Source organism: Haliotis asinina, chromosome 16 (assembly GCF_037392515.1).
Source record: "Haliotis asinina isolate JCU_RB_2024 chromosome 16, JCU_Hal_asi_v2, whole genome shotgun sequence".
Classification (NCBI taxonomy): domain Eukaryota; kingdom Metazoa; phylum Mollusca; class Gastropoda; order Lepetellida; family Haliotidae; genus Haliotis; species Haliotis asinina.
The window spans coordinates 8,522,902-8,550,725 of record NC_090295.1 but is presented as its reverse complement, the minus strand read 5'-3'; the positions used below and the strand labels follow the sequence as shown (position 1 = coordinate 8,550,725).

The following is a 27,824-nucleotide window of genomic DNA, read 5'->3' as shown; positions in this document are numbered from 1 at the left end:
ACTCATCACACGGGGGTCTGAGTGGGATGGGGACCAGTCATTTCAGGAGCAATAAGATCGCCAACATGGAGGCATGTTGCTTTACAACGCTTTTATCCAGATTGGCTTTACATCTGGTGTATGTCCTTGTATGGTAAAGTGATACTGGGCCACCGATTTCTGCCGACTGTTGTCAATGAACCGAGCTAGATTGAATCTGGGGAATTGGAGGGTGTTTTTTCTGACCGGTATGTGTCCAGTTTGTGTTACTGCAGACTGTTTTAGAGAGAGGGGGGATATTAAACCGCTGCCCAGTGGGACAGTACGGGAAAGCGTGAACTTAGCTGTATGAAACAATTTAATGAACTCGCGGTAGAGCCAAGGTATCGTCTTCACTGATGCAAACGTACTCTCTGATAGAGTGGATTTGGGTGTACGCCGTTTTTAGCAATATACCAGGCACATCAAGGCGTCGAACACCAGAAATGACTCCATGCACACTTCAACAACTAGGCTATCTCACCGCCCCTCAATCTACCATCTGGGGAAATGAGTTGAAATATTCGGACTCTTTGTGAGGGACCTTGATATTCTGCCTTTGAGAAATTAGGGCCCTTGGACACTGAAACAAGGAATTTTATATGCATTCTTTATCAAAACACATAGCCACCAGCGGCTAACAATGGCCATCCAGATCTGACGTTTCCGAGGTCAAAATTAGTGCTTTAGTCGGCTATCCTTAGCACCAAGAACAACACTTTTTGTTTTCAATCAATGGTTTTCGTGGTCAAGACTCGATTATTGTGTCGATTGTGGCGTCGGGTTCGCAGACCATGGTTTTGATTGGTTCTGGTTAGTATCACACTCTGTCAGCGCTGTAACTGTGCTCGCTGGTTTCATAAAACCGATAAAGGTCCAGTAACTGTCTTTGGGCTGAACTTCCACGTCAGCTGGGAGGTTGTGGCGTTAGATACAAAATACAACTGTTATGACTAGACATGCACAAGTCACTGGGATATGATTATTTCATTGATACGACTATGTCTATCTATCTATCTGACTATTAAAGAATATTGCCGTTTTTGTACTTTCACCTTGTCTGGATTTGCCTTTCTGTCTTTACACGTATAGAATTGTGATAATCATCAGTAGACGTATCATTCAGTGCATATGAGTCTACGGTAGATCCTTGGACACATATTCTACACTCGGATGACGTGCCGATTCAGCTGGCAGAGCCCAACCTCACTGTTCCAATTGATGGATTCGGAGCGACGATTCTCGGGTGAATGCGTGTTTAGTTTTACGCCGCTTTCACCTATGTTCCAGCAATTTCACGGCGTCGGACACCAGAAATAGGCTTCACACATTGTAGCCATGTGAGGAATCGAACGGTTTAACCACTAGGCTACCCCACCGCCCTTTGAATTCTTGAATGCGCAAGGACAGCAGTGTTGATCGTGATCCCAGAGTGAATGCACCTTGTATCGCCTTTTCCTGCAATTTATAAACGTGGAAACAGTCTGCAGTGGGTTAGATGTATTTACTCATCTGGCGATGGGAGAGAAAGTAGGCTATTATGTCCACACGCAACAGTGTTTCATCAAGTGATAGCGAACCTGACAAAATGTAATGGCTTTTCAAAGCAATAAATGTGTCGTTGTGGACGTTGTCGATGACTGAATCTGTCAACGACGTTACAATCAACTAACACGTAGCCGACAACTGATGTGTAATCAATCAGGAAGTTGCGATATATTGACAGGAATCAGACAGACGTTATATGAATCAACCAGACAGGAGCTCACAATGCACGATGCTCCCCTCACGGAAGCCATTATTTCCCACAGTTCTTAGCTCAGTTCAGTAGCTCAGGAAGGCTGTGAGCGCTACTTCCGGTATACTGAACTGGTTCCCGTCTCCCTTGCGTGCTTGAACTTGCGATATGCGAGACGAGGACCATGCGTATTCAAGAACCAGTTCTGGCTTCAAATTGCGACACCCCCAAATATGACCGGACCAAATGTACAACCGTAGTTGACTTGCACAGCTGTTGACAGTCGTAATAGTTGGCTGATGTGAGGATTGTTAAATCGGACTTTTGTTATTCCTGCACGGATTATCGGTTCAGACAAAGCACGCATGTGCATGCGTGTATAATATTTGTTGAAGGCGTAACGTTACCATAGTGTGAGTGAGTCGGGTTTTACGCCGCATTTAGCAATTTTCCAGCAATATCACGGCATCGGACACCAGAAATGGGCCTCACACCTTGTAACCATGTGAGGAATCGAACCCGAGCGTACGGCGTGAATGCTTTAACCACTAGGCTACCCCACTGTCCCTTTATCATAGAAGTCAATGGGACAAAATTGGTTTTGTGCAATTTGAAACGGGATCACAGGCATGCGTGTGTTTTCATCTGATTGAAGCTGTGTGATCACATCAGTACACCCTAATCGCAAACAACTACATGCAGCCGAAGACAGATGAAGACTTGTCCTAATTCCTACTCCAGGTGGCGGGGCCGTGGTTAAAGCGTTCGCCCGTTGCATCGAAAACCCAAGTTCGATTCCCCACATGAGTACAACGTCTGAATCCCATTTTCGTTGATTCCCCGTCGTGATATTGCTGGAATATTAAAATTAAAAACCGGGTAAAATCAAACTCACTCAGTCTCACCGTAAGAACGCACTTAAAGTAGCCAGAGATCGCTAACTCGTGCAACACTTGACCCCGTTAATACTCATCAGTCTGGATCTGCACACACGCGGTAAGCTATTCTAACAGTTATGAATTATGCATTTATTAGAGCAATGACCTTTTTAAATCATAATGTATTGGGGTAATGACATATATCAGTCCGAGCTCGTGTAGACCCCGGTGCCCTGTTTCTGGTTCGGGCATAGTGGTGGATAATAAATTACAATTAATAATAAATAGAGAATAAATATTTATGATGTTAGATGTATTTATAGTCGAGTGCACGCTAAGTAGTCATCATATTATTTCATTATCATTGTATCATTATTTTCGAATAAGGAGAGAGTACTCCTGTCAGTTACCGTGTTTATGTTAACCACTTACTGTATTGTTGTTTTCCCCATGAATTTTCTTATCTTTTCACCGGTTAACATAAACAGATGATATATTTTTTAGACATCTTGCTGTCTTTAGACCTGTAGGTTTTCAATGAATTCCATGGAGGAGACCCGTGAATGTCAGGGTTATAATTGATCGTCAGCAACCCGTGCTTGTCCCAAGAAGAGACTAACGGGGTCGGGTGGAATATTGCGGCATAAAACTAAACTCACTCACTCTGTTCAGGAAAGTTATGAGGTTTCATTGGTTTTGGCATTTCTTTCGATAAAGCATCTAAACGCAGTTTATCAAAACAGGTACATCGATTGAAAAGAGCAATACCATTTTGGCAGTGGTAGAAGAATCAACTACCCCGTATTTACCAGAGAGAGAGAGAGAGAGAGTAAGTGAGTGAATGAGTGAGTAAAAAGATGAGTGGGTGAGTGAAAACGGATGTATACCGTCAGTGTCTGAAACAACTCACTATGAGTTAGTGCAACAAATTATGGTTGTATGGTTCATGTCTGTGTATCATCAAGTATGTCATGTTAATCCAGAAGGTCAAAGGAGCTTACAGAAGTTTATTTCGGCTTCTACATTGGTCAGCATCACAAAATCGTCGCTCAGAGAAAAACAACGAAAACAGTTTACATATATCTCATTTGTGTTTGCCTGTATGCTTTTTAACGCTGAACTTAGCTATTTTCCAGTTACACGATAGTGGCGTGTAAATAATGGACAACAACGATGCACGCCGTCCTCGACAAGCCTGCTCGCTCAATTCATTAAGTCGGCACTTTCGACCATTAAATGTATACTCTTCAATAAAAGTAGCGGAACCTGAACTTTCGATCTGGATAGGAAGTACAACGTTTAGCAAACCGTTCAAAGAAGACATCTTAGGCTAAATAAAAACGTGATATGTTGCTCGCGCATAAATTATTTATTATTATTGCGTCCCGATCATCCATTTGTCCACAATAAGAATATGAGTGTAAGAACGAGTGTGACTGAATCTACAACTCAATTACACGTGCTAAGCTTCCCAAGCTGTATTTCTGAGAGAGAGAGAGAGAAAGAGAGAGAGAAATGTGTTCCTCCCGCTTCACATTTTTTCGATCAAATATTAAAAATAAAGTCGTACCGCCCTCGTCACTTTTTAAAAAATTGTGCCCGAGAGACATTTAATTTTTTTATGTAGCCTTATGAACGCACCACCATTTTTATTTATCACCAGCCCTAAACACAACGCATGGGATGCACGTGCACAAAGCAGTCGCCCCATACACGTGCATGAAGTATCATTCTTGATTTTGACGGCTTTCAAGAAGGTCGATAAATCATGGCAGACAATTAATTTGGACAATCATCTCGCATCACACAAATCTACGTGTTTGTTTCAAGCTATGTTATCTTGTTTGTTTGTTTATTTGTTGTGCACTTGCAATTTTCACGTCATACACCAATCATCTTTCAAGAGCGAATGTGGTCATAAGGAGGGGCAATCAGTGATGCACTCCACTCTCGAAACATTCAATATTATTACATCAGCAGGGACTGACTCTAATATATAATATATCGCAATGTTTTTCAATCGTAAATTAAAGATGAAGTTCCCCTACATTCTTTACGAGTATGGTTTGCCGTGGAGCAAACCCTAAATACCCACGTAGCTCTTCAGTTGTATACCCATGCGCACAAACATGAGGTTAATATACCAGGGATTTGAACTGACACTAATCATAGATTCGAACGAACATTATGGTCATACTGAGAATGTGAGATGAGATTATACAGAAAGTCAACAATATCTCAAAAGATGGTCACAAACCAAAGTTAGCTACATCCAAATTCTTACTCCATTTTGGACCTCTGATACCCAAATGAATCCTACCATAAACATGTGATTCCGAGATTCACGTTGAAGACAATGACCATGGCAATAAGGCCACTATGACATCATAATGGTCAATGTGACGTCATATCTTCGAAGTACTCACAGAACCTTTTTAGTGACAATCATACATATTCATCTTTCAGTCAGCTCTTCGAGGCAGATGAATATATTTAAAAACGCGTACTTGAACCAAACAATGAACACAATATGACGGTGATTGGGCAATAAACGGTGATTTGGACAAGAAGATTTCTCATCATGACGTCATATCTTCAAATGTTGATTTAACCGAAAGAATGCATATTTTTATTATAATGTTGACACAACCATGGCAATCAGATAATAACAAAATGAATATTGTAGAATAATTTTCGCTAGTGCTAATATGTCGCGAGCAGTTTCTATGCCATGAATAAAGTCCAAGTGACTCTCAAACCACCAGAAACAGATCCGGCCATTGTCTGAAGCGCTTCCATCACTGGTACCACATCCCATTTCATTTACCGTTATTTGCTTTCGTTGATTAAAGGCAGTCACTGAGTGCGTGTTTCTACCGTCAGCAAGGGCGACGGTAAGGATGTCGTTTTAACAACACACATACGACGGTTACACATCAGTACAGGACAGTTAAATGGACATGGCGTGGGCATTATTGTTATCATTATCTCGGAGTAAAGGGAATAATAATACGCACTGTAACATTTATAGAATTATGAATCTGTCATTATAACTGTTTGCTATCTCCCTGATGTGAAGACAGTTTTCTGTCTTTCATCGTTCAGTCCGACATGCGAGCATGTACTCTGCAGGAACGTTGAGTTTTTCATTTCATCTTCATTGAGTTCTTCTGGGAAATGGAACTTAAATGATTATGCTTGTTTTGTATAATTTTTTATACATTGGATTCTGAAAGTCCAATTTAAATACTGAACACGCAAAGACTTTTTCTTTACATTGGCGCATGTAGACCATAGGCCAGCGTAAATCTAACAAAATGTAATGAGTAATTTTTAATAAAGGAAACTGTATTTTAAACATACAAAATCCAACTCAGTCCACTCCACGCTTCCGGTTCCTATTCCTGTTCTGTCAAAGTGACATGAATTCGTGATCAGTATGTGTTTATATAAGTTATAATTACTTCCCGGGAAACAACGATTAGGGTTGGTATACTTAATTCTGTGTCACTTTGGTGAAGCTTATTGGTCATCAATGTCGAAAATGGATTATCACCTGAATGAATCAAACAATCAAATCTACAGATAGCACACACTACCGACACTGGGTCCTTTGAAAGCACTGTATCACACCGTACTTCTCTACACGTAAATAATATTCCAAATAATTTATTCCCCGCCCAAATTACTCAATTAGACTACAATATTGAATTAAAAAGTTGGAATGAATTGATGCAAAGTTGCATTAAATTTACTCTCGCGTGCTCTAGCGGCAAGGCCCCATGGATGTAAGTCCCATGAAGGGTCTTTGCGAACATCATGCGTGCAACTCGTGATTGAAACCGGTTCGGCAAACACCAATAACACCGCGTGCGACAGTTTTGATGTACGGGGCAATTGTTTATATGCCATACATGGCAAGCGTTCTCTGTTTGGAAGCTGTTCGCCTCAAAGTTTCAGTTATCAGTTTCAGGCAAGTCGTAAGGGATAATAAGTCTTTCATTACACCAATAGGAAGCTGAAGTGAGTGCATATGTCACAATAATCAATGTATATGAAATACAGGCCAAAATACTGCCGAGATTGTGTGACATTGTGCCTTTAAGGGCAATTGAATCTGCCCACAGTTTCGTTAAGGGGATCTAGTTATTCATGCATCTTGCCAGTTTTGAGGTATTGGCGTATATATACGTTTATATGAAAAGCTCATGACGTATCATCTTTTTAATGACGAAACCGGGCATTAGGAATATTATGCAAACCATAAGCAATAGTTTCGTTCAGGCGACACTATCTCCATGTTATGTATGTGTGCCTCGTCAGTTACGAATATCCAGCATACAATAGGTTCACTCCGTTGAACCGGAAGCTGGAAGGGGGAATGGAGGCGAAGAACAGTCTGATTTACCACGAATTGCGCTTAAAATGTTGAACAAAAAATATTTCACGTGAGTAACTGTTCAAAATGGGATTGGAAATGTGATAGCACAACCCAGTGAAGAAAAGGGTGTGTGCAATTGATGGTGGCGATATCTTATTTTGACATGAAAAATATTTTTTAAACCGAAGCGAGGGAAGTACGTTGCCAACCTTTGTTCGCATCGCTCGCATGTAAGAACACTGGTCATTTTCTCTATGCTGCGCAGCCCCATTTGCGCTACAGTTTGCCTGTGATTTGAGATAACATGGAACGTTCCAGGTCTGTCATGTCAGATGTTATACATGTCAGATTTAATTTAGCGAGCGGCGAGTAGGATCATATGAGGCAAAGGCTTACATGCACAAAGTGGTCGTAGGCTTACGATGTTCGTAACTCCCATATCCGTGACAACGCCTTGAGATGGCCGTTGCGCTATGAGCGCTTTGTGCTTGTGGGCCTTTGTGCATGCGAGCCTAGCGTCCGATCCACGAAACGTTCGCGCTGCCATGAATATAAACTATAGCGTTGCGACAGAGCGTAAAGGTACGAACGCTTTGAAGATCTGGCCCCAAAACACTAAACGTTTAACCTAAAGGGGAGACTTGTGACAGTAACAGGATTCTGTTGCCTAATATCCCATATAGAAGGAATATAGTACTCCAATCAGCCATTGCCAAAAGCTTTTTTTGCGTGAACCATCAGTACTGGCTGATTAATGAGTGACTGCATCGCTGTACCTTCGTGTTCAACACGGAACCACTCGTCAGTCTCTTCTTTTTAACACATTCGCCTGTCTGTAAGTCTGTAAGTTAAAACCCGCTTGTTATGTTAGAAAAAATGGCGTTTTGAAAATCGGTGCCTGACAGTTGTATACGTGATGTGTGAGTGAGACAAACACGGTGTTTTTTATTACGTCAAGAAAAGGAATTGCGATGACGCCACGGCATGCATATGGAATAATCGGAATCGGGTCAGCACATCCTGGTAACTAAGGGAGGTAACTCTGCAAGTGGTTGCAGAGTCTGCTCCACTGGTGTTCTGGTTTATCCTGCATGTTTATTGTCCAGATTATTTTATTAATTCATTCTATATTTAGTTATGTCATGCACAGAAAACGTTGTCCCAAACTAGATGACCTGACCTCCAGAATTTCAGGAAATTCATTCTGCTGTACCTGTACATACTTCATTGGTTTGTAACCAGTAATTTTACGTATCATTGTGCCCAAATGCTCGTAGACAATGATTGAAGAAATACGTCTCAGTAACTATTAATTCTGTGTCTTGTAAGAACAAAGTAATTTGAGGATCCTGGTTAGAACTTGTCTTCAGCATTCTATGATTAAAAGAAGGGACTAACGGGATCGGATGGTCATGCTTAATTGGGAAACACTTGGGAAACACGTGGCATTGTATCCCAGTTTGGTAATTTTGTTCACGATGTCAAACGAGCAACTTAGTAAGATTAGAGTGTAACTGTTTCACAACACAGGACGGGTCGTAGAACAGGGCCCATATCCGTCTCTCTCGAGTACGAATGAGTTTACTTTTAGCAATATTCCAGCAGCGGCGGTCTGTAAATAATCGAGTCTGGACCCGACAATCAACAGCATGACCATCGATCTGCTCAACTGGGAACCGATGACATGTGTCAACCAAGTTAGAGCCTGATCACCCGATCCTGTTAGTATAATGACAAGCATGGTCGCTTTTGTGGCAAGTATGGGTTGCCGAAGGTCTATTCTACCCTGGGCCTTCACGGGTCCTCTAGTATTATCATAGAGAGAGCGTGGAAATGTTGTTTAACATTAGACACGATATTATGCATTTATATCACGGTCATCTTCACGTATTCCACTCATAGAACAAAATCAAACATATATTGCATGACCCAAGCCTCTTAATTTCAGGATACAACAAAACACGGTGACTGAAATGAGACATTGTATCTAAAGTACTGGTCCTGGCGCCCACTCTGGTCGACTCGGGTCCCCCTCAGTCAGATATATGTACTAGATTGTATCTGAGGATTGACATGATTGGCTAACTAGTGTAAAACACTGCTGTGTCGAAGTGGAATATCTTCGTAATTACGGGTCACTTCGAGACAACCATGCGTTCGACACATGTCGGTGTTGACTTTAATTGGTTTCCTTGTTTGCAGGTTTTGTCCGAGCGTGTTCTTCTATCTTGGGAGCGTTGTCCCAGCAATCTGGTTCCTGGAACTTCATGCCATGGAAGAACGGATAGCAGAGAAGGAGAATTTGAACACCACCATTATCGGGCGCAACAACACCGCCGAGGATCTTAGCATGACCATTGCAGAACTTGGGGTAGGTTTCCTCTCAACATCATTGTAGTTGCATCACCATTCATGATTATTAATGAATGGGTGAATTTGGTTTTTGGCAGCATTCCAGCAATATCCAGGTGGGGTAAACCAGAAATGGGCTTCTCACATAGTACACATGTAGGGAATCGAACCCCAGTCTTCAGCAAACTCTTTAACCACTAGGCTACCCCGCCGCCCATGATTATAAATGAATTTAACACTCTGTTTTTGTCACGGTATCAGCTTGATGTGCGTTTGTGTTTGTTACTGACTACATCATGTGCGTGTGCTTATGAATCACTATGGCGATGACACAAGGTGCTCGCGAAGAGGTGATTCAATGGTCATCCGCCATCATCCGAGAGCAAGTCAGTTCGTCTCCCGAAAAATACAAGAAATCATGTTACAACATATAGCATATATTTTAAAGTTACCCCCCTTCATTTCAGTATGGTAGGGTATTGATCGGTTTACGATGCTAGCTAGTTGACATGGCTGAAATATTGCCGATGTGACGTTAAATATGAACTCACTCACCATTGATGTATGACGCATACACGTTGTACGTCTTTCTTTACATATGGTAACCCATCAAGCGTGGTCTAAATTCCACGTGTATAGCTGCACATGTGGTTGGTGCATTTACGTACCTCTTAAAATCAACACAGCTTTGAATGATCCATACACACACCTAAAACCGTCATTTAAATATGCCCTCGTGACGAAACTACAGCACTTTGTCGAAAATATATTCAATGGAATCTATGTGTACCAAAATATCACTTCAACTATGTGCAAATAGTTTTAAGATGACAGTTTCGGCTCGACCTCGTGAAATGTCCTAACTCAGTAGTGTTTCTCTGCACTCGTTATCCGTGCGCTTCCAGCAGCTTGAACCAATATTTGATGCGTCTTATAACGACAAATAAACTATGAATACCACGCACTCCCATAACTCATATTAAATTCCAATATGGATTGTGAAACCGCCACCTGGGCTGTCGCCGTAACGTCGGTAGTTCCGCTATGTTTGGGAGCTCGTTTTAGCCAGGTCAGCATGACCTGGTTCCATTGTAACGTTATCTGTTAAACCGTCGAGGCGGTAGGATATAGCCTTGTGGTTAAAGCGTTAGGTTGTTAAGCTGAACAGATTGGTTCGACTCCTCACAAGAGTACAAAGACCGATTTCTAACGTCCACGCTTTAATACTGTTAGAATATTGCATAATGTAGCATATACCATAATCACTCACACTAAAACCGTCTGATGAACACTGATTATACAACCGGTAATGAAGTATGACAGTAGGTCTTATGATCGCCAAGACATTGGCAACAGTCTTGACGAAGGATAGAGATAAGATGGGATATTTCAAAGCCAGCGCATTTAGATCAGTAGTGCATAATACGGGCCAGATTTGTCAGACAAATCTTCGCCATGGTATACAGCGTATGAGATTCCTGGTGGCAATTTGAGAGAATCTGTCGTTCTGTTTTAGTGCCTCGTCAGGTTAAGCCATCATTGTCGGCGACCTATGACGTTGACGCACACGAATTCTATCATTTTCCAGATGTGTTCACTTGGGGGACAGTCGGGGCTCATTGCTGGCCATGACATTGTATTGATGCTGTGCTTTGTGAGGGGAACTTTCACAATTCGCATGCGGTGTTTTTGGCATTGTGGTGACAGCGTTCGCCCGTCACGCCTAAGACTTGAGTTCAATTCCCATATGGTTACAGCGTTGTCAATTTTGCACAGCTACTAACATTTTGGTTATTGAATAGTACAGCACAGTTTCAAGTATCGGTATTTGTACAGTCAGCAAAACAATCCAAAATCCAGCGTTTATTACTAATTAGGATTTGTAACATTTATGAACCATTACTTTAAACAGTCGGGGACGCGGGGTAGCCAAGTGGTTAATGTCCTTGCTTTTCACGCCGAATTCCCGGATTCGATTCCTAACACTTTTACAATTTGTGAAGTCATTCTGATGTCCCCCTGCCGTGATATTACCGGAATATTGCTAAAAAGGCCTAAAACTAAACTCAGTCATCACTAGTCTTTAACCTGGACAGTTAGGCTAACAGATCAGAATCCTGTAAGACGCGATAGCGACACCGACAAGAAGATCACAAGGTCAGGTCTGACTTCACTGTCATATTACGGCGATCAAATAATGCATGTGGCCAGTGGTCACTCGTTTCGGGATTTATCAGACAACCTCTCGGTCAGCCAGTCCTGCACAACGACCCCTTTAATACAGTCCATGGATGCAGTGGATCTGTCGGTTCCGATGAAGGAAGAGAGTTATTTCGTACTTTCGCCGATCCCAGTTTTACTACCCAAGTGCTTGGTTATTGGGGAAACGGCGTTTATGGCCTTGTTCGCGATGTGGTTCGGGAATTAAGATAAAACAGGATTATTAAGGTTTATGATCTTTGTAAAGAAGATTGATTATGAATGAACCGTTTGATGAAATTAAGCGCTGGCTACAGGACCATAAAATATGTTTTTTGACTCAACAAGTATAAAAAGTATAAGGAATTTAGATAAGCTTGTTCTTGCGACGAGACTGATATTTAGTTTAATGCCTTTCTCTGCGGCAGTGCTATCAACGCGGCATCGGCAGAGCGGATGGTTCAGATATCCAACATTTATTTATCCAGATCTGCAGTACATCCGTGGCATTCTGCATATCAGGATTAATCGCGGGAATCACGTTTAAATTTTCGGAAAAATAGTTCGAAGGGAACATATATATACTTTTTGTTTGGTTCTTCTACTGAGTCAAAAAAGAAACTTCACAAAATATATTTTTAAAGAGTAATGAATGATTTCTCTCTGATGATACATCTATGGAATGGGATCCCTGTCTTTCGACTCTAGAAAAACGTAAGCAAAACCCACTCAAACCCATCCATTCGTCGTGCAAATGACGTCAGTGCCAAATCAGGTTTTGCACGTGCAGTCGATGACGTGATCTTGGCATCGATGTTTTCATTTGCACATGTTTGCATTGGCCTCAAAAATTAAAAAAAAAACCTTTTAAACCACAGTTCTAGCGGTACTTTAAATGCCACGATTGTCAAATGTGCAAAGTGAACGTGCCGTTGGCTTATTGCAAGCGGTAAGATCATTTATTGACGTCTCAAGAGCAATGGGATGCAGCCGTCGTACTGTGTATGACTTGCGAGGTCGTCTACAACAAACTGATCGCCCAAGGTCGGGTCGTCCGAAGTGTGAAGTCACGAGCAGAAGACCGTCAAATCGCCCTACGCCACAGATTTCTGTCGGCTACACGAACCAGGGTTGAGATGTTTCGAGGTCGACTGTCCTCACAGACCACTCGAAATCGGTTGCGGGCTGCCAATCTCAATTCTCGACGTCCATATTGTCACTTGACATTCTGTATGCCCATGTTTTGGAATGGCGGTGTAGCCTAATTGTGGCACTGTCAGTATATCGAGTACATCACACGGATCTCAGCAATGATGTAATAAAACTTTAACCATCTTACCATCTCTTGTTTTTTATGGTGCCCTGAAGAAAAAATGTGAAGTTTCTTTTTTGACTCAATATATGTAAACAGTAGTACTGTTTCTGCCTGCAAACAGTTTACCAACAGCCTTTTTTAAAACTGTGTGATGACAAACATGATTCCGAGTCATCTATGGCGCTGTTATTGTGTGTGCTGACTAGTGTCCCTTTACTCTGCCCGGATTCGAGGATCGTGGGTTCAAGACTCTAGGCTTGTCAGCAACCACACCTTGTTTCAGTATGGTTTGTCGCCGCTTTTAGCAATATCCCAGCACCATTACAGCGGCAGTCACTATAAAAGGGCTTCACACACTGTACCCATGTGGGGAATCGAACCCGGGTCCTCGGCGTGACGAGCCAACGCTAACCTACCGCGCCGTCAGTACCATACAAAGTGATGAGTGACATTTTATATTGGAATAATACATCACATTCTATCAACAATCGTATTTTAAGAAAGATGTGAAATGGTATTGAAGACTAGGGGAAGGTGAGTGTGTGCTATAAACTGATATGATTTAATGATGACATTAAACTGAAAACAATGTTTTCTTTGATACTAATTCTTTGAAATCCTTTTCATTACTGAACTCAAAACAGTTGGATTGTCAGAACCATGTGACGTCCGCTAGTACCACTCCGTACTTGGTGATGGTTAAGTCCATCACTTGTTTTTACTCAAAAAGAACAGCCGCTCTGTCGGTATGTAGGTGAGTCTAAAGGCAGACAATGACTGGTGGTTTTAACACCGTTGTGTGCTGTTCCAGTACATCAGTTGTCACGCATGTCATGAAATGGCAGACTTAAGCGGGTAAAGAATATTCGCCAATTACCGCATTTCCTGTTATATATCACCTCGAGAACTGGGCGCTGTCACACGGGCTTGTAACGCCAAACACTGCCATGAAGGTTTATACAGTCTCTGATGGGGCATTAGCAACCATATTAACTTTTGGTTGTACTAATACCCCATCAGGGACAATTTATACTTTGGTGTCAGTTTTACAGTTACAAACCCCTGTGAGAGATTTCTCATTCCCATATATCATTGTTATTTAATTTGATTGAAAACTGATGTGAAAACGTATCATCACGTGAAGAAAATTGTTAATGTGTCATTCTAGGAAAGTACAGTTTTAAGGCTTCTGCTTAAATAGTACCTCAACAGGACAGACTGGAATTCTCAAACAAGCGATGTCTCGTCTGTCTTGTTCTACCATTAATCCCATTTAGACTCATAGGGACATTCAACTGTGATTCGATTATGTTTTCTCTCCAACACAAATATTGGTGTGTCTCACTAGCACAGAGCGTGAAAAACAACGTGGACAGGATATGAGAAACAGTAGCCATGTCAGTAATCGCAGCAGTATCTGCCGCAGCTGTAGCAGCATCAGTAGCACCTGTAACAGTACCGGCAGCTGTAGCAGTAGGAGCAGCTGTAGCAATACTTGCAGCTGTCGCAGTATAAACAGTAGCTGTAGCAGATTACTAGATGTAGCAATAGCAGACTACTAACTGTGGAAGTAGCTGTAGCGCAATGAGCAGCAGCTGTAGACGACGACTAGCTGTGGTAGTAGCTGTAGCGGACAGCTAGCTGTGGTAGTAGCTGTAGCGAACAACTAGCTGTGGTAGTAGCTGTAACGAACAACTAGCTGCTGCAGTAACTGTAGCGCAATGAGCAGCAGCTGTAGCAAACTAGAAGCTGTGATAGTAGCTGTAGCACAATGAGCACCAGCTGTACCAAACTAGAAGCTGTGATAGTAGCTGTAGCACAATGAGCACCAGCTGTAGCGGACAACTAGCTGTGGTAGTAGCTGTAGCAGACAACTAGCTGTGGTAGTAGCTGTAGCGGACTACTAGCTGTGGTAGTAGCTGTAACGAACAACTAGCTGTGGTAGTAGCTGTAGCGAACAACTAGCTGCTGCAGTAACTGTAGCACAATGAGCAGTAGCTGTAGCAAACTAGAAGCTGTGATAGAAGCTGTAGCACAATGAGCAGCAGCTGTGACAGACTACTAGCTGAAACCGGAAAAGCAGCAGTAGTAGCAGCAGTAGTACCAGAAGCTGTGACAGCAGCAGTAGCAGTAGCAATAGAAGCGGCTGCAACAGAAGTAGCAGCATTGCTGCTGATAGTTGTAGCAGACTGTCAGCTCCTGGGCCCCGTTTCACAAAACTCTCGTAAGCCTAAGATCTCGTAAGTTTTCTCGTAGCCATTGTGCCTCCTATACTGTAACACAGGAGCTATGGATGCTACGAGAAAAGTTACGAGATCTTAGGCTTACGAGAGTTTTGTGAAACGGGGCCCTGATAGTGAAAGATGCAAAAATAACAGATCTAATTCTGCCATGATCGGTCATTTCACTCAACACATTCTGGTGCAGATTACTATTACAGACAGTACGGTACAGCCTTTTTCCCGATACCTATCTATCACGGCCATGCAGGTAAATCGACAAAGAGCCCACGCTGGTATGCGGCATCAATTCAACGATAAAACAGAAAGTCGGTAGTCACACCTGAAATCTCCATTACACGATTTCAAAGTTTTGAATGCTCTGAGGGATTGGCAAAATAATCAGGTGATTCGTGGCCTAGCAGCATATGTGTTGCTTTGTTGGTAAACAAACCCGTTTTCAGAAAGCATTGACATTATATGAAAATAAATGCCAGGTGATTCAACGTGAAAGAGGTACCACCAAGATAGGCGCTCTGATTAGGATTTCGGTCACCATGGTAACGAGAGTATGTTTGTAAACAGACTCTCAGTGACGGATGGGAACTTTATCAGACTCACTTATCTCTCATAGCAAATTAATATGGTATTCGAGTGTTAGCAAGGGATCTACATTCAATATGAAATGGGGTGAATTATGTTCGAAATTAATATACCACAAGATGGCCCGCGTAATTATTTGATATTCAACATCAAACGTCCGAAACTGTTCTGTCGCACGTGAGGGGGCACTCATCACTTCGACGCACGTGCTTGCACTCCCGAACAAAGCGCTCCTCAACTGGGTTTACATTCATTCGATGACCGTATCGCTATCTACGCCTACTGTAAAACGAATTAAATACAAATAACACTGTTTGGTGATTTATTAGATGATATCAATGTTAACTTTCTTTGATAGGCGAATATGAGATGAATAATTCGGTGCAAACGCCTGCTTAATAAAGTACCAGTCTCGTCTTGGCTGGGGCTGGAACACTCCGCCGTACACATGTTTTTATGCCACGAGATTTCACGTGTTTATACGCTCCGATTACCTGTAATGTATTCTCCCAATTCCTTGGGGTTATCTTGGAGGTGATTTCTTGTTCACAACCAGAAAACATAAGTTGTGAAAACATCTTATCGTAGACTGGGTTTCTGATCAGAGATATGACGTCGTTTGCGCGCAAGCACGCCGGAGGCTGCTATTAAGAAAGCACATAACCGGCTATAATTCAGGAAACATGTTATAAACATTATAACATGCAGGAAGTTTTTAAATGAACAATAAACTATTTTAAAGAGTATGCCAAAGTGTATACTATCAGATTGGGGGAATGGATATTTTTGCACATTTTATTTTGTTTATTTTTAAAAAAATGCTCCTCGACTCTTAGAAATTGTTCACATATTTAAGCATAACGTGCTTAAAAACATCAACAAATAAAGACATTATTTTGCCTGAAACTCTAATGTCGTCGGGTTTTTTATTAATCTCTCTTCTTCTCTTCTACGTTTAGCCTTACCTGGTTAGTTTTCTTACAAGGGATCATACATATCGATATCAGCTTTTGCAAAAAACACCTCTCCTGATGAAAAACCATGCATGCAATCTTGGAAACGATGAAAGATTACGTTCTACATCAGATAAAAGAAAGAGCGTCTTTTGATGTGTAACTGGCTGTTTGTTCGTGTACAGTAGAACTTATCGACATCCTCAGTATACAGTGTTAACCGTGATTAGAGAGAGGGTAAGCACCCCTATAGTTATATCGAACAGTGCTTACACTCAGTATTGTTTACCCACAACTGCACTTAAAATTAGCAGTGCTTATCCAACGTTGTGATGATTTAAAGTGCTTACACACAGAAGAGATGGTCCGAAGTGCTTACACATAGAAGAGATGGTCCAAAGTGCTTACACACAGAAGAGATGGTCCAAAGTGTTTACACACAGAAGAGATGATCCAAAGTGTTTACACGCAGAAGAGATGGTCCAAAGTGTTTACATACAGAAGAGATGATCCAAAGTGTTTACACACAGAAGAGATGATCCAAAGTGTTTACACACAGAAGAGATGGTCCAAAGTGTTTACACGCAGAAGAGATGATCCAAAGTGTTTACATACAGAAGAGATGGTCCAAAGTGTTTACACACAGAAGAGATGGTCCAAAGTGTTTACACGCAGAAGAGATGATCCAAAGTGTTTACATACAGAAGAGATGGTCCAAAGTGTTTACACACAGAAGAGATGGTCCAAAGTGTTTACACACAGAAGAGATGATCCAAAGTGTTTACATACAGAAGAGATGATCCAAAGTGTTTACATACAGAAGAGATGATCCAAAGTGTTTACACACAGAAGAGATGATCCAAAGTGTTTACACGCAGAAGAGATGATCCAAAGTGTTTACACACAGAAGGGATGGTCAAAATGTGTGATGTTGTTCCAAACAGCTTTAGAGTTGATCCAACTCGTTACCTAAAGTAGTGGTGATTCAAAATACATACCCAAAGAAGTGATGATTCAAAGTGCTCACCCAAAGTAGTGATAATCTAAAGTGTTTACGCAAAGTAGTGATGGCCCAATGCGCTTACTAAAAGTAGTGATGGCCCAATGCGCTTACTACCAAGTGGTTACACAAAGAAGAGATGATCCAAGTCGTTACCTAAAGTAGAGATGATCCAAAGTGCTTACCTAAAGAAAAGATGACTCAAATAGCTTACCCACAGCAGTAATAATCCAAAGTGCTTATTCAAAGCAGTGATGTCCCAAAGTGCTTACACACTGAAGCGATGGTCCAAAGTTCTTACCCTCAGAAGCGATGATCCAAGTAGTTACCTAAAGTAGTGATGGTGCTAAGTGCTTACCCAAAGTAAAGATGATCCAAGTGTTTCCCGAAATAGCATTCACCTGCAGCAGTGCAAAATAGTACTTCGACAAGTCCCGAAATAGTGTTTATTCAGAGCATTGCTTATTTTGAAAGAACCCGTTTGAATCACCTAAAGTTGTGCTTACCTGCTCGACCTTTTTCTGTAGCAATCAACAAATCCCCAACAACAATATTAGCTCGGCATCTCCACCTTGTGATAACAAACATAATATATCAGATCGTCCTCTTCTCAATACAAAAGTGCTTACTGCATGAACCCTTGTTTTTTGTTTTGCTTTTTCGTTATGTTATTCCACGTCACACCCTCGTGTAGTTATTCCACGTCACGCCCTCGTGTAGTTATTATGCGTCTCGTCTCGTGTTAAGTATTAGGTGAGTAAGTGAGTGGCGCTTAGCGCCACTGGTAACAAGCATTCGAAATGCGTCAACCGTGCCAGCTCGGCGTTAGAACTGATGAAGGTACTCAGACAACAAGCACATGTACTAAGAGGAAAGCACTTTTTCACACTAATAATGAATATGCAGAGTTGTAGCCCTTGGTTGTTGCAGGATGCTCGAGACATCGGTTAGAATCCAAGTGGGTGAGTTTAGTATTGCGCTGCTTTCAGCAATGTTCCAGCAACATCAGAGCAGAGGACAACAGAAATGGGTTTCACACATGGTACTCATTGGGGGAATGGAACCCTGGTCATCGGCTTGACGGCCACTAGGCTAGCATCCAAGATTTGCTCTAAAGTTGATTAATTATAGTTGATCATGATTTGTTATTTGAAAGTCACGTGACTTCGTGTGCCAGTACTAATGATTTAATGTGAGTCTTGTCAAGACTGACGCAATGGTGGCTATTGGTGTTCCTGTTGTTTGACTGACAGATTCATTTCATTGTAGATCTAATGATCATCAGGCTTAACTGGCCATCGATATGTCCACTAGTTAACTACCCACCACCAAGTTCAGTTCAACCAGATGTCACTGACGGAATCCAGCGAGGTCATATATGGATTCGCGGTGACCAGCATATATTTTCAGCACAACTGTACAATTCTGCTCAATAAAGATCCCGTTTTGTTGTAGCACAACTGGGCTGAACTGAAAAATCCGTTCCCGGAGAAGAGCGCAATCTCCCTCTGCCCAACTAAGTCAAATTTGTAACTATCATGAGGGTTTGGAATGCTAAGCTCCGTGGTGAATTCTTTTGTTTACCATGCTGGAGGCTCAAGATGGTTCGACTCCCACATGGATACATTCAATGAATCCCATTCCCTGTGATTGTGTTGCTTAATATTTCGAAATGTTTCGTGATTAATATCGTTACATTTCTGTATTTTTCACAATGTACCCACTGAGAATTCCGGTTAGAAAGGGTCCCCATTACATAATGATAATGTGTCGTTAGAGACCGTTAAGTGAAATGGGTCATGAATTTTGTTTTACCCCATGTCACAGGGACATAACTGTGTAGGACTATGCTATCGAACACTAGTTTGTCTGGTCCAGGTTCAACGACTCATAGACCGACGTCTTCAAACTTGTCAAACCTCAAACAAGATCAATCAAAGATTTGTTTGTTCTTATAACTGTATACATTAGTGATTTGATAACGAACTCTGCTTGTAGCGAACCGAGGGGTACAACACACTGGGCTTTGTTTGTTCTTGTAACTGGCTGTATATATTAGTGCTTTTGATAACGAACTCCGCTTGTAACGAACCAAGGGATATAATAAACTTGGTTTTGTTTGTTCTTACAACTTGCTGCATATTTCAGCTGTTTTATAACGAACTCCGCTTGTATCGAACTAAGGGATATAACGGCCTCGTTGTTTTTTCTTACCACTTGTTGTATAATTTAGATACTTTATAATGGTTATAACGAACCACAGGCAAAGTGTAGCGCAAATTGATTGCGCAGCATAGAAAAAATGACCAATCTTCTTACATGCGAGCGAAGCGAGCAAAGGTTGGCAACGTACTTTCCTCGCTTCAGTTCGAAAAATATTTTTCATGTCAAAATATAATAATGCCACCATCAAAAGCACACACCTATTTCTTCACTTGGTTGTGCTCTCAAATTTCCAATAATTACTCATGTGAAATATGTTTTCTTCAACATTTTAAGCGCAAATCGTGGTAGATTAGACCGTTCTTCGCCTCCATTCCCCCTTCCAGTTTCCGGTTCAAAGGAGTGAAGGAACAGGAGGGTATTATTCCATATGGAATACTTACAGTTACCTCCCCTGCTTCATTCGCCCATTACGCCAGAAGTGTTTTTATGTAGACTAAATGTTACGAAAATTTTAACAATAGCGACGATAGATAAGACAAACAAAACCCATGCTAAAATTAGGCAATATGGTATTTCTTTTCAATTTATGCTTATTTTTGTTCCGTCACTCCGTTCAACCGGAAGCTAGCAGGGGTAATGGAGGCGAAGAACGATCTGAATACCACGAGTGGCACTTAAAATGTTGAAGAAAACATATTTCACGTGAGTAATTATTAAACATGAGGTAGGAAATGTGAGAGCACAACCAAGTGAAGAAATGGGAGTGTACCTTTGATGGTGGTAATATATTATTTTGAGACGAAAAATATTTTCGATCCGAAGCGAGGAAAGTATGTTGCCAACTTTTGCTCGCTTCGCACGCATATATGAAGACTTGTCATATTCTCTATGCTGTGTAACCCCATTTACTCTACATTTTGCCTGTGATCGAACTACGGTCATTAGAAACACAATTTTCGTTATAATCGCTTTCTGTATGTATCTGTTGCAGCTTGAGATCAACATCCCCCTCTCTCTGGACGCGGACCTCTGGCTCCGAACCATTGAACAGTTCCTTCTGCTCATGCTCATCATTGGGCGATGGATGTTGCCCAAAGGCGCCCTGTCACATGACCAGCTGTCTCAACTCCTATTGGTCTACGTAGGCACGGCTGCTGATATAGTCGAGTTTTACGAGGCCTTCAATGAGGAGGAGGTAAGCTACGCGTTAACATTGCAGCTATTAGGATCCCTGCCGGAGTGCTAATTCGTTAAATGTTGAAATAAATTTCTGTAAGTAGCCTTCTGTAGACATAAGTATAGATTTTAAGATAGATTTTACTTTTATCGATGGCAGCTGTTGCTGAGAATTAAAATCCTTGCTGACGCTTAATTCATCCAAGCGGTATGTTTACTTTTTAAAAAATATATATATGTGTGTGTGAATTTCCCACAGTAAATGATCAATACGAATGTTCAGTGTGGGATCATTGTCGTCTTTCACATGACCCTCACATTTCCTGTTCACAAAATTCGTGGGAGATATGTTAATATGAGTTTGAAATGAAGGACGACAAAGTCCTTATGCCTCAATATCCACGCTTTTGGATTTTGCGTCAGTTATAAAGGGCGGTGGAGTACCCAAGTTGTTAAAGCGTTCGCTCATCACGCCAAAGACCCAGGTCCGAATCCCCACATGAGTAAGTGTGAATCCTATTTAAAATGTCCCCTTGCTGGAATATTGCTACAAGAGGCATAAAACTCGCCTCACACTCATTTCGACGATTTTAACAAGTATTACAGCACCATCATAGCGGGAATACGACAAATCAGATTTACACTTCGTACCCACGAGACAATCGAAATCCGCCCTTCGGGCAACCCCACATCCCCTGTATGGTGACAGGTTTTGAAAAGTCAGACATACACATCAGTACTGTGTTTCATCCTCAACGTCGGAGGGGGAAGACAATCAACGATGTCACCGATCCTGGCCATTCAGTCCACTTCAAGTATCTCTTGCAAAGGCCGGGTTACACAGGATACCAGTATATCCCTTTGGAAACGGAGGGGCGGTGGGGTGGCCAAGCTGTTAAAGTATTCACTCGTCACGAGTTCGATTTCACACAGTGTGGAAGCCCATTTCTAGTGTCCCTCGCCGTGATATTACTCCAATATTGGTATAAACGGCTCTCTTGGGCCTGAAAATACAGTCTTTTGAGACCGTTTTCAGCAGTTAAGGCCTCTGGATAGCTTTTGTATAACCCGCGGTCACGCCCCTGACAAACATAAACCGCCATCTATAAGGGACACAACTCTGTATATCGGGTTACGGCCCCTTGATTGGTTTTCTTGCTCACTTCACAATATAAAAGTGCTCAAGTAGAGTGAACGCTATACCCTTGACAAACCTCCAGAAGTATAGGTGCACGATGACACTATCTCAAGATATATATATCACTTCTGTAAACAACGACTGATGCTGATAGCCCATACGTTTGATGTTGTTTTCAGTAGGTAGCTCTGCACGTGTGCAGACTTCTTTTGTAACACTAATGATAGACGTGGTCTTAAAGCAGTGAGTGACGTCATGGTATATCTTAACGAGGCTACAATCAGTATTTTACTGCAGCCCGGTAGTGTTTGTCAGAGAAGTGTCACGTAACTGATAATTTCTCCCAGAAGCAGTCCAGTCCCGGAAATAATCTTCTAATGCTTTTGATAAAAAACTCGATCCAATAAACTAAAAAATCGTTGTGTCAAACTCTCAGTTTGATCCCAGCTTTTTCCATATCGGGGTTGTGGGGTAGCCAAGTGGTTAAACCGTTCGCTCGTAACACCGAAGGCGGGTTCGAGTCCCCATATGAGTGCAATGTGTGAAACCCACTTCTGGTGATATTGATGGAATATTGCTCATAACGGCGTAAATCCCAACTCACTCACTTACTTGTTCCTTATACAGTCTTCATTTTGCGGTTGTGTTAAACCCCAGATAACGCGAATGATTTACGTAATTCACTTCAACTTCGACACAACGGTATCTGAGTGTATAAGTGAAATGGGTTTAGCTACTTTCCCCACAATTACAAAGTTATATTCAGTGAGTGAGTGAAGTTGGTTTTACGCCGCTTTTAGCAATAATTCAGAATTTCAGAAATATCTCGGCGGAAGACACCTGAAATGGGCTTCACGCATTGTACCTGTGGGGAATCGAACCAGGGTCTTCAGCATGACTATCGAATGCTTTAACTACTACTAGGCTACCCCACCGCTTCTATATCCCATGAGTGTATACTGTGCAGATCTGCTCTTGGTCAGGGATGGCGTCCCACGCATCTGTCACTTCCTGCTGATAAGGTCGATAAGGGTTTTGTGGCCTCATTTATATTTCACCAGCTCCTTCAGGTAAAAACGGTGTTTACACGAGACAAATTAACTAATTAAATGTTCTTTTCACAAAAAGAGGATGTAATTTCCTGACAATGTAAATAAGTAAAATATTTTAGTAAAACATTCATGTTGTCGGTGTACATAAGCTATCTAAACACATATGATTAAACTGTTGTAAATTTATATTAAGAAATCACGACCCACACCTTTCACTCTTGCATATATTTCCTCACCAATTATCATGTAGGTGATATAAATAAATGCTTAGGAGGAGAAGGAAGGACGAGGGAGAGAATGTCGAACTCAAGTTTCAAGCGCTGGTATGTTTGTGTGCCTTTGGCCAGTCAGCCTATTCAGTATTGCATCGAACTCGGAATGTCAGAAAATCCGGGACAAGTATATTCTTCTGTGTTTACATTTTTAAATCTTATCTACGTTTCCACGAAATAAAAAGTTCAAACTTTCTTATTTCCAGGTAAAACACAACCGCCTGCTGTGCTACATAATTCTGGGAATATGGTCGGCAAGTCTCATCCAGTTCACGTTAGTTCTCACAGCCACGAGAGCTCGTCGAGACCAGTCCGGGGTTCCCACACAGTACAACAAGGAGGAAGAAGGTGGATGCTGCAATCCGGAAATCTACGGAATCATGATTTCCATCGCCTTACAGGATCTTCCCTTCCTCGTTGTACGCATGCTCCTTATCTTCAAATATGGTGTCGTGAGTTACACCAACATGTTTTTCACCTCCAAGAACTCTCTAGTTATCGTGTTGTTGATGTATCGACTCGTGGTGGTCCAGATGGAGGCGGTCAAGTCGGACAAGTCCACCCCTCCTCCCACTCGACAGTCACGTGTTCATGACATGCCGATCTACGATGGTAAGGCCAGCCTTATCTCCCCTGATCGAGCTCCGAACGTGTATGCCTCAAATCCGAGAAGACCACCAAAATTTCGACAACAGGAAAATTCCAAAGTTTGACGTGGTTTTACGTGCGTGTTCTCAATCTGTAAACGTTCAAATGGATATACATATGATTGTTCTTATGCAGAATATTAAACTATAGACTATATCCCTGCCTGGTTATGCTACATGTGACAGCAGCCCTGAACATGTATTTCATAATCTGAGACTCGTTCTGAACTGTTGGTACCAGTTGTATCTGGTTTAATGGATGTGGAGAGGACAGCGTGAGTTCTATATTTTCATGGAATATTTAAATCAATTGGTTTACCAATGACATGTTTTGTTTCAAATTTTGTGGAGTTGTTTTCTTTGGAAATATGATTGTAACATGATGCATGTTTACTAATGGCCATGTCTATATACTGCCAACGGACCGATTATTCTGCAGTGTATGGGGTCAGCTGAGATTTTCACCAGTGTTAGGATGTGTACTGAACAGCAAAAGAAATGAAGTTTTTCGAATGAAACGTAATCGTTCATGTTTATGTCTTCTATTGACAAAAAGCCAGAGTTGCGTTTCTTTTTCTGTTCAGAATGTTATTGGTCAATGTGCCAATTTCTGTAAGAGGAAAGACATATTAGTTTATTTGCACATAAACACCAGCGACCAAACCCCGAAACCTGACATATTACAGTCATTTCCCTCTAGTATCCATGTTCTTAGACAGTAAGGGGTTGGTTCACAGACAAACAGAGCTTTCTAGAACTCATATTTTTTGGTTTTAGCGCTTGTATTCTCACTTTGAGCACCGGGGGAACACGATGTACAGGGATATATTAGGCCTAAGAATTCCCACGGGGAGACAGATGTGGCATACAGGGATTTACTCGGTCTTGGAATTCCCTAAGTGAAAAAGGTATGGTTAACAGGGATGTATTCTGACTTAGAATCTCCACAGAGGAGTGTGTAGTTATCAACAGAAAGCTGAGTTCATGTTGTCAAGGTCACCTTGAGCCTCCGTCATGTCATTAATCATTAAAGGCGCGGTGATGTAGCTTAGTGGTTAAAGCGTCCTCCCGGGTTCGAATCCCCACATGGGTACAATATGTGAAGCCCATTTCTGGTATCCCCCGCCGTGATATTGCGGGAATATTGCTAAAGGATGCTAAACCATACAAATTCATTCACTCATTGATCACTAGAGCCCTTTAAAAGGTGAACCTTGCTCTCTGTCTCAAAGAAATACAACACTGGCTCGTCTAGAGCTTGGGAAACGGTTTGGACTTGGTTACATATGCAGTCGGTAGTCAGCAAACTTCTGTTGTTTAAGATGTGTAGGACTTGAATCCTGGGATTCCCAGGGTTAGCTCCCCTTGAACTAGCCCTAGTTTAACAGTTGCATATAGCCACTGCTTTTACAGGACCTTTCAGTGTCACAGCGTGTTAATGAGTTTTCTCTGTAAGAAGCACCTCATACCGAAACCCACCTCATGGTCATATGGAGGCGCCTTTACATATGTTTGTACAGAACCATTTTTCCATATTCGTTGGTATTTCTATAGAACATGCCTTTACATATTGATATGCCTTCCGATGTCTTTATGACCCTTTTGTACATAAAACACATGTCAGCAATTAGTTTTCATCGCCAGTGATATCCATTCTGCCGATGGACCAATAGCGTTTTGAGACATAGCTGGGAGGATCCGTAAACTCAGTGGAGATGGAATTCGGATGCCTGATTCTTTTTGAAACCAGCTCGATAATTTTCGCTTTTGTCCATTCAATTATTTAGTTTGATATTCATGACTGTATTCAATGTCTTGCCTCATATGCATGAAGTCTGTGACATGTCAGTCTCAAATGAAGACAACAGTGATTATACATTTTGCACATTGGTTTTGGCATGTCCCGGATTATGAACGATTCTATTAGATGGAAATGAACCATTATTTTTTCGTTCACCTTCAGCTGAAAACTTTAATGTCTAGTGTATGTCTCGATATAAATGTAATTGCAACATTGTCTGAAAGGAATATTCATTCAGCATATTTTAAAAACAGTTTGTTTTTTAATTTCTCTTTACCATTTCCAGTATCACTTGATTTCAGAAGATAGCCAGATTTTGTCAGTTCCTTGTTGTCAATGCAGCTACGGCGAAACCTCCGAAAGCCTTGTTAAGTTAGATACACTGCTTGATAAATGTCCGGATTAACAAATCAAAGTAAGCCCCTTTACTGAGTGAGTGAGTTTAGTTTTACACCGCATTCAGCAATATTCCAGTTGTACAGCGGCGGTCTAAATATATTGGATTCTGACGATTCGGTGATCAACAGCATGAGCATCGATTTAAGCAGTTGGGATACGATGACATGACGTGTCAACCAAGTCAGCCAGCATGACCACACGATCCCGTTAACCGCCTCTTACGACAAGCATTGGCTACTGAAGATCATGTCTAACCAGGATCGTCACTGATTGCCCCTTATTGTATACACTGTATAAAGGTCACTCATATAGGTCGGCCAGAGAAAGGGGTTTCTGGACTTATATAAGGGGTCCGTACTGACACAGGTTTGATGTATCAGATCAGTTAATTCGTTCTGTCCGTTCAGGGGTCATTGGAGTAGCCGAGTGGTTAAAGCGTTCGCGCGTCAAGCCGAAGACGCGGGTTCGATTGCCCACATGGTTAAAATGTGCAAACCCACTTCTGATGTCCCCTGTCGTGATATTGCAGGAATACTGCTAAAAGTAAAAGCGACGTAAAACTAAACTCACTCACTCATTCCGATAATCCTATAATGTCGGTTCGAATCCAAAATTTGGTTCAGTTTATTATGCGTAACCATGACAACGCAAATTCAGCAATTTGTTTCCCATGTGGCTATCTTTTGAATTAGCAGATCAACGTTTACTTCTGTAGCTAGACTTAAATTACGTGTTACTTCCATCCTTGTGATGTATATGAGGACTATTAAGGGAAAATAATTATTTAAACCTATCAAATTTTAAAATATTAAATTTCAGGTTGTTATGCTGTTTCCTTTCTTAAGTTTGTTTCTTACTTTTACTTTGTTATCATGTATAGTTTTAAATGTTTCAATTTATTTCAATGCTTGACATCGTTAATTACACATCCTTTACATGCCAGAGTTGATAACCGCTTCATTAAATCACCGGCTCATTGTATCACATTTGCTTCAATAATTCACAATTGGAAGATTTTTTTCAGATATCATAAAGTTCAATAAATAGCATATGTTCTTTTTGATGTGTCTTGTCCCTTATTTGCCACACGTATTTGAAATCTGAAGTCAATGCACTGTGATAGTAGAGTGGAAGAAATGGTCGTTGGTCATTTTATCACGTTTTGTTCGATTCTCCATATATATCTCGGCGGTCTATAAATAGTCACCTCAGTGATCAATAGCATGAGCATCCTTCCACGCAACTGGGATACAGTGACATGTGTCAACCAAGTCAGTGAGTCTGACCACCCGATCCCGTTAGTCACCTCTTACCACAAGTATGGGTTACTGAAGATCAGTTCTCACCCATGTCTTCACCGGTCTTCAATATAGTGGTGAGTCAGCAGGGTTTAACACCGCACTGAACTGGTTTACATGTAAACGTACCCGCTTAATGTGGGAGAAATACCTGGAGTAATGAAGGTCTCGGTCGTTCAGCTTGAAACACAGAGCAAACCGGGACACAGTTTGAACAAA

The 27,824-nt window shown here is 41.5% G+C and overlaps 1 protein-coding gene across 2 annotated transcripts in view; it reads left to right on the top strand.

Annotated features, from left to right (window-relative positions):
* LOC137268073 (transmembrane protein 26-like) overlaps positions 1-27,303 on the top strand; it is a 91,314-nt gene extending 64,011 nt beyond the window's left edge. For both annotated transcript variants that reach the window (XM_067802577.1, XM_067802576.1), the window contains exons 3-5: positions 9,218-9,386; positions 20,814-21,017; positions 23,667-27,303. In XM_067802577.1, the coding sequence (XP_067658678.1) occupies positions 9,218-9,386; positions 20,814-21,017; positions 23,667-24,173 (880 nt within the window). In that variant the 3' untranslated portion in view covers positions 24,174-27,303. The remainder of the gene's footprint in view (positions 1-9,217; positions 9,387-20,813; positions 21,018-23,666) is intronic.
* The last annotated feature ends 521 nt before the right edge of the window (positions 27,304-27,824 follow it).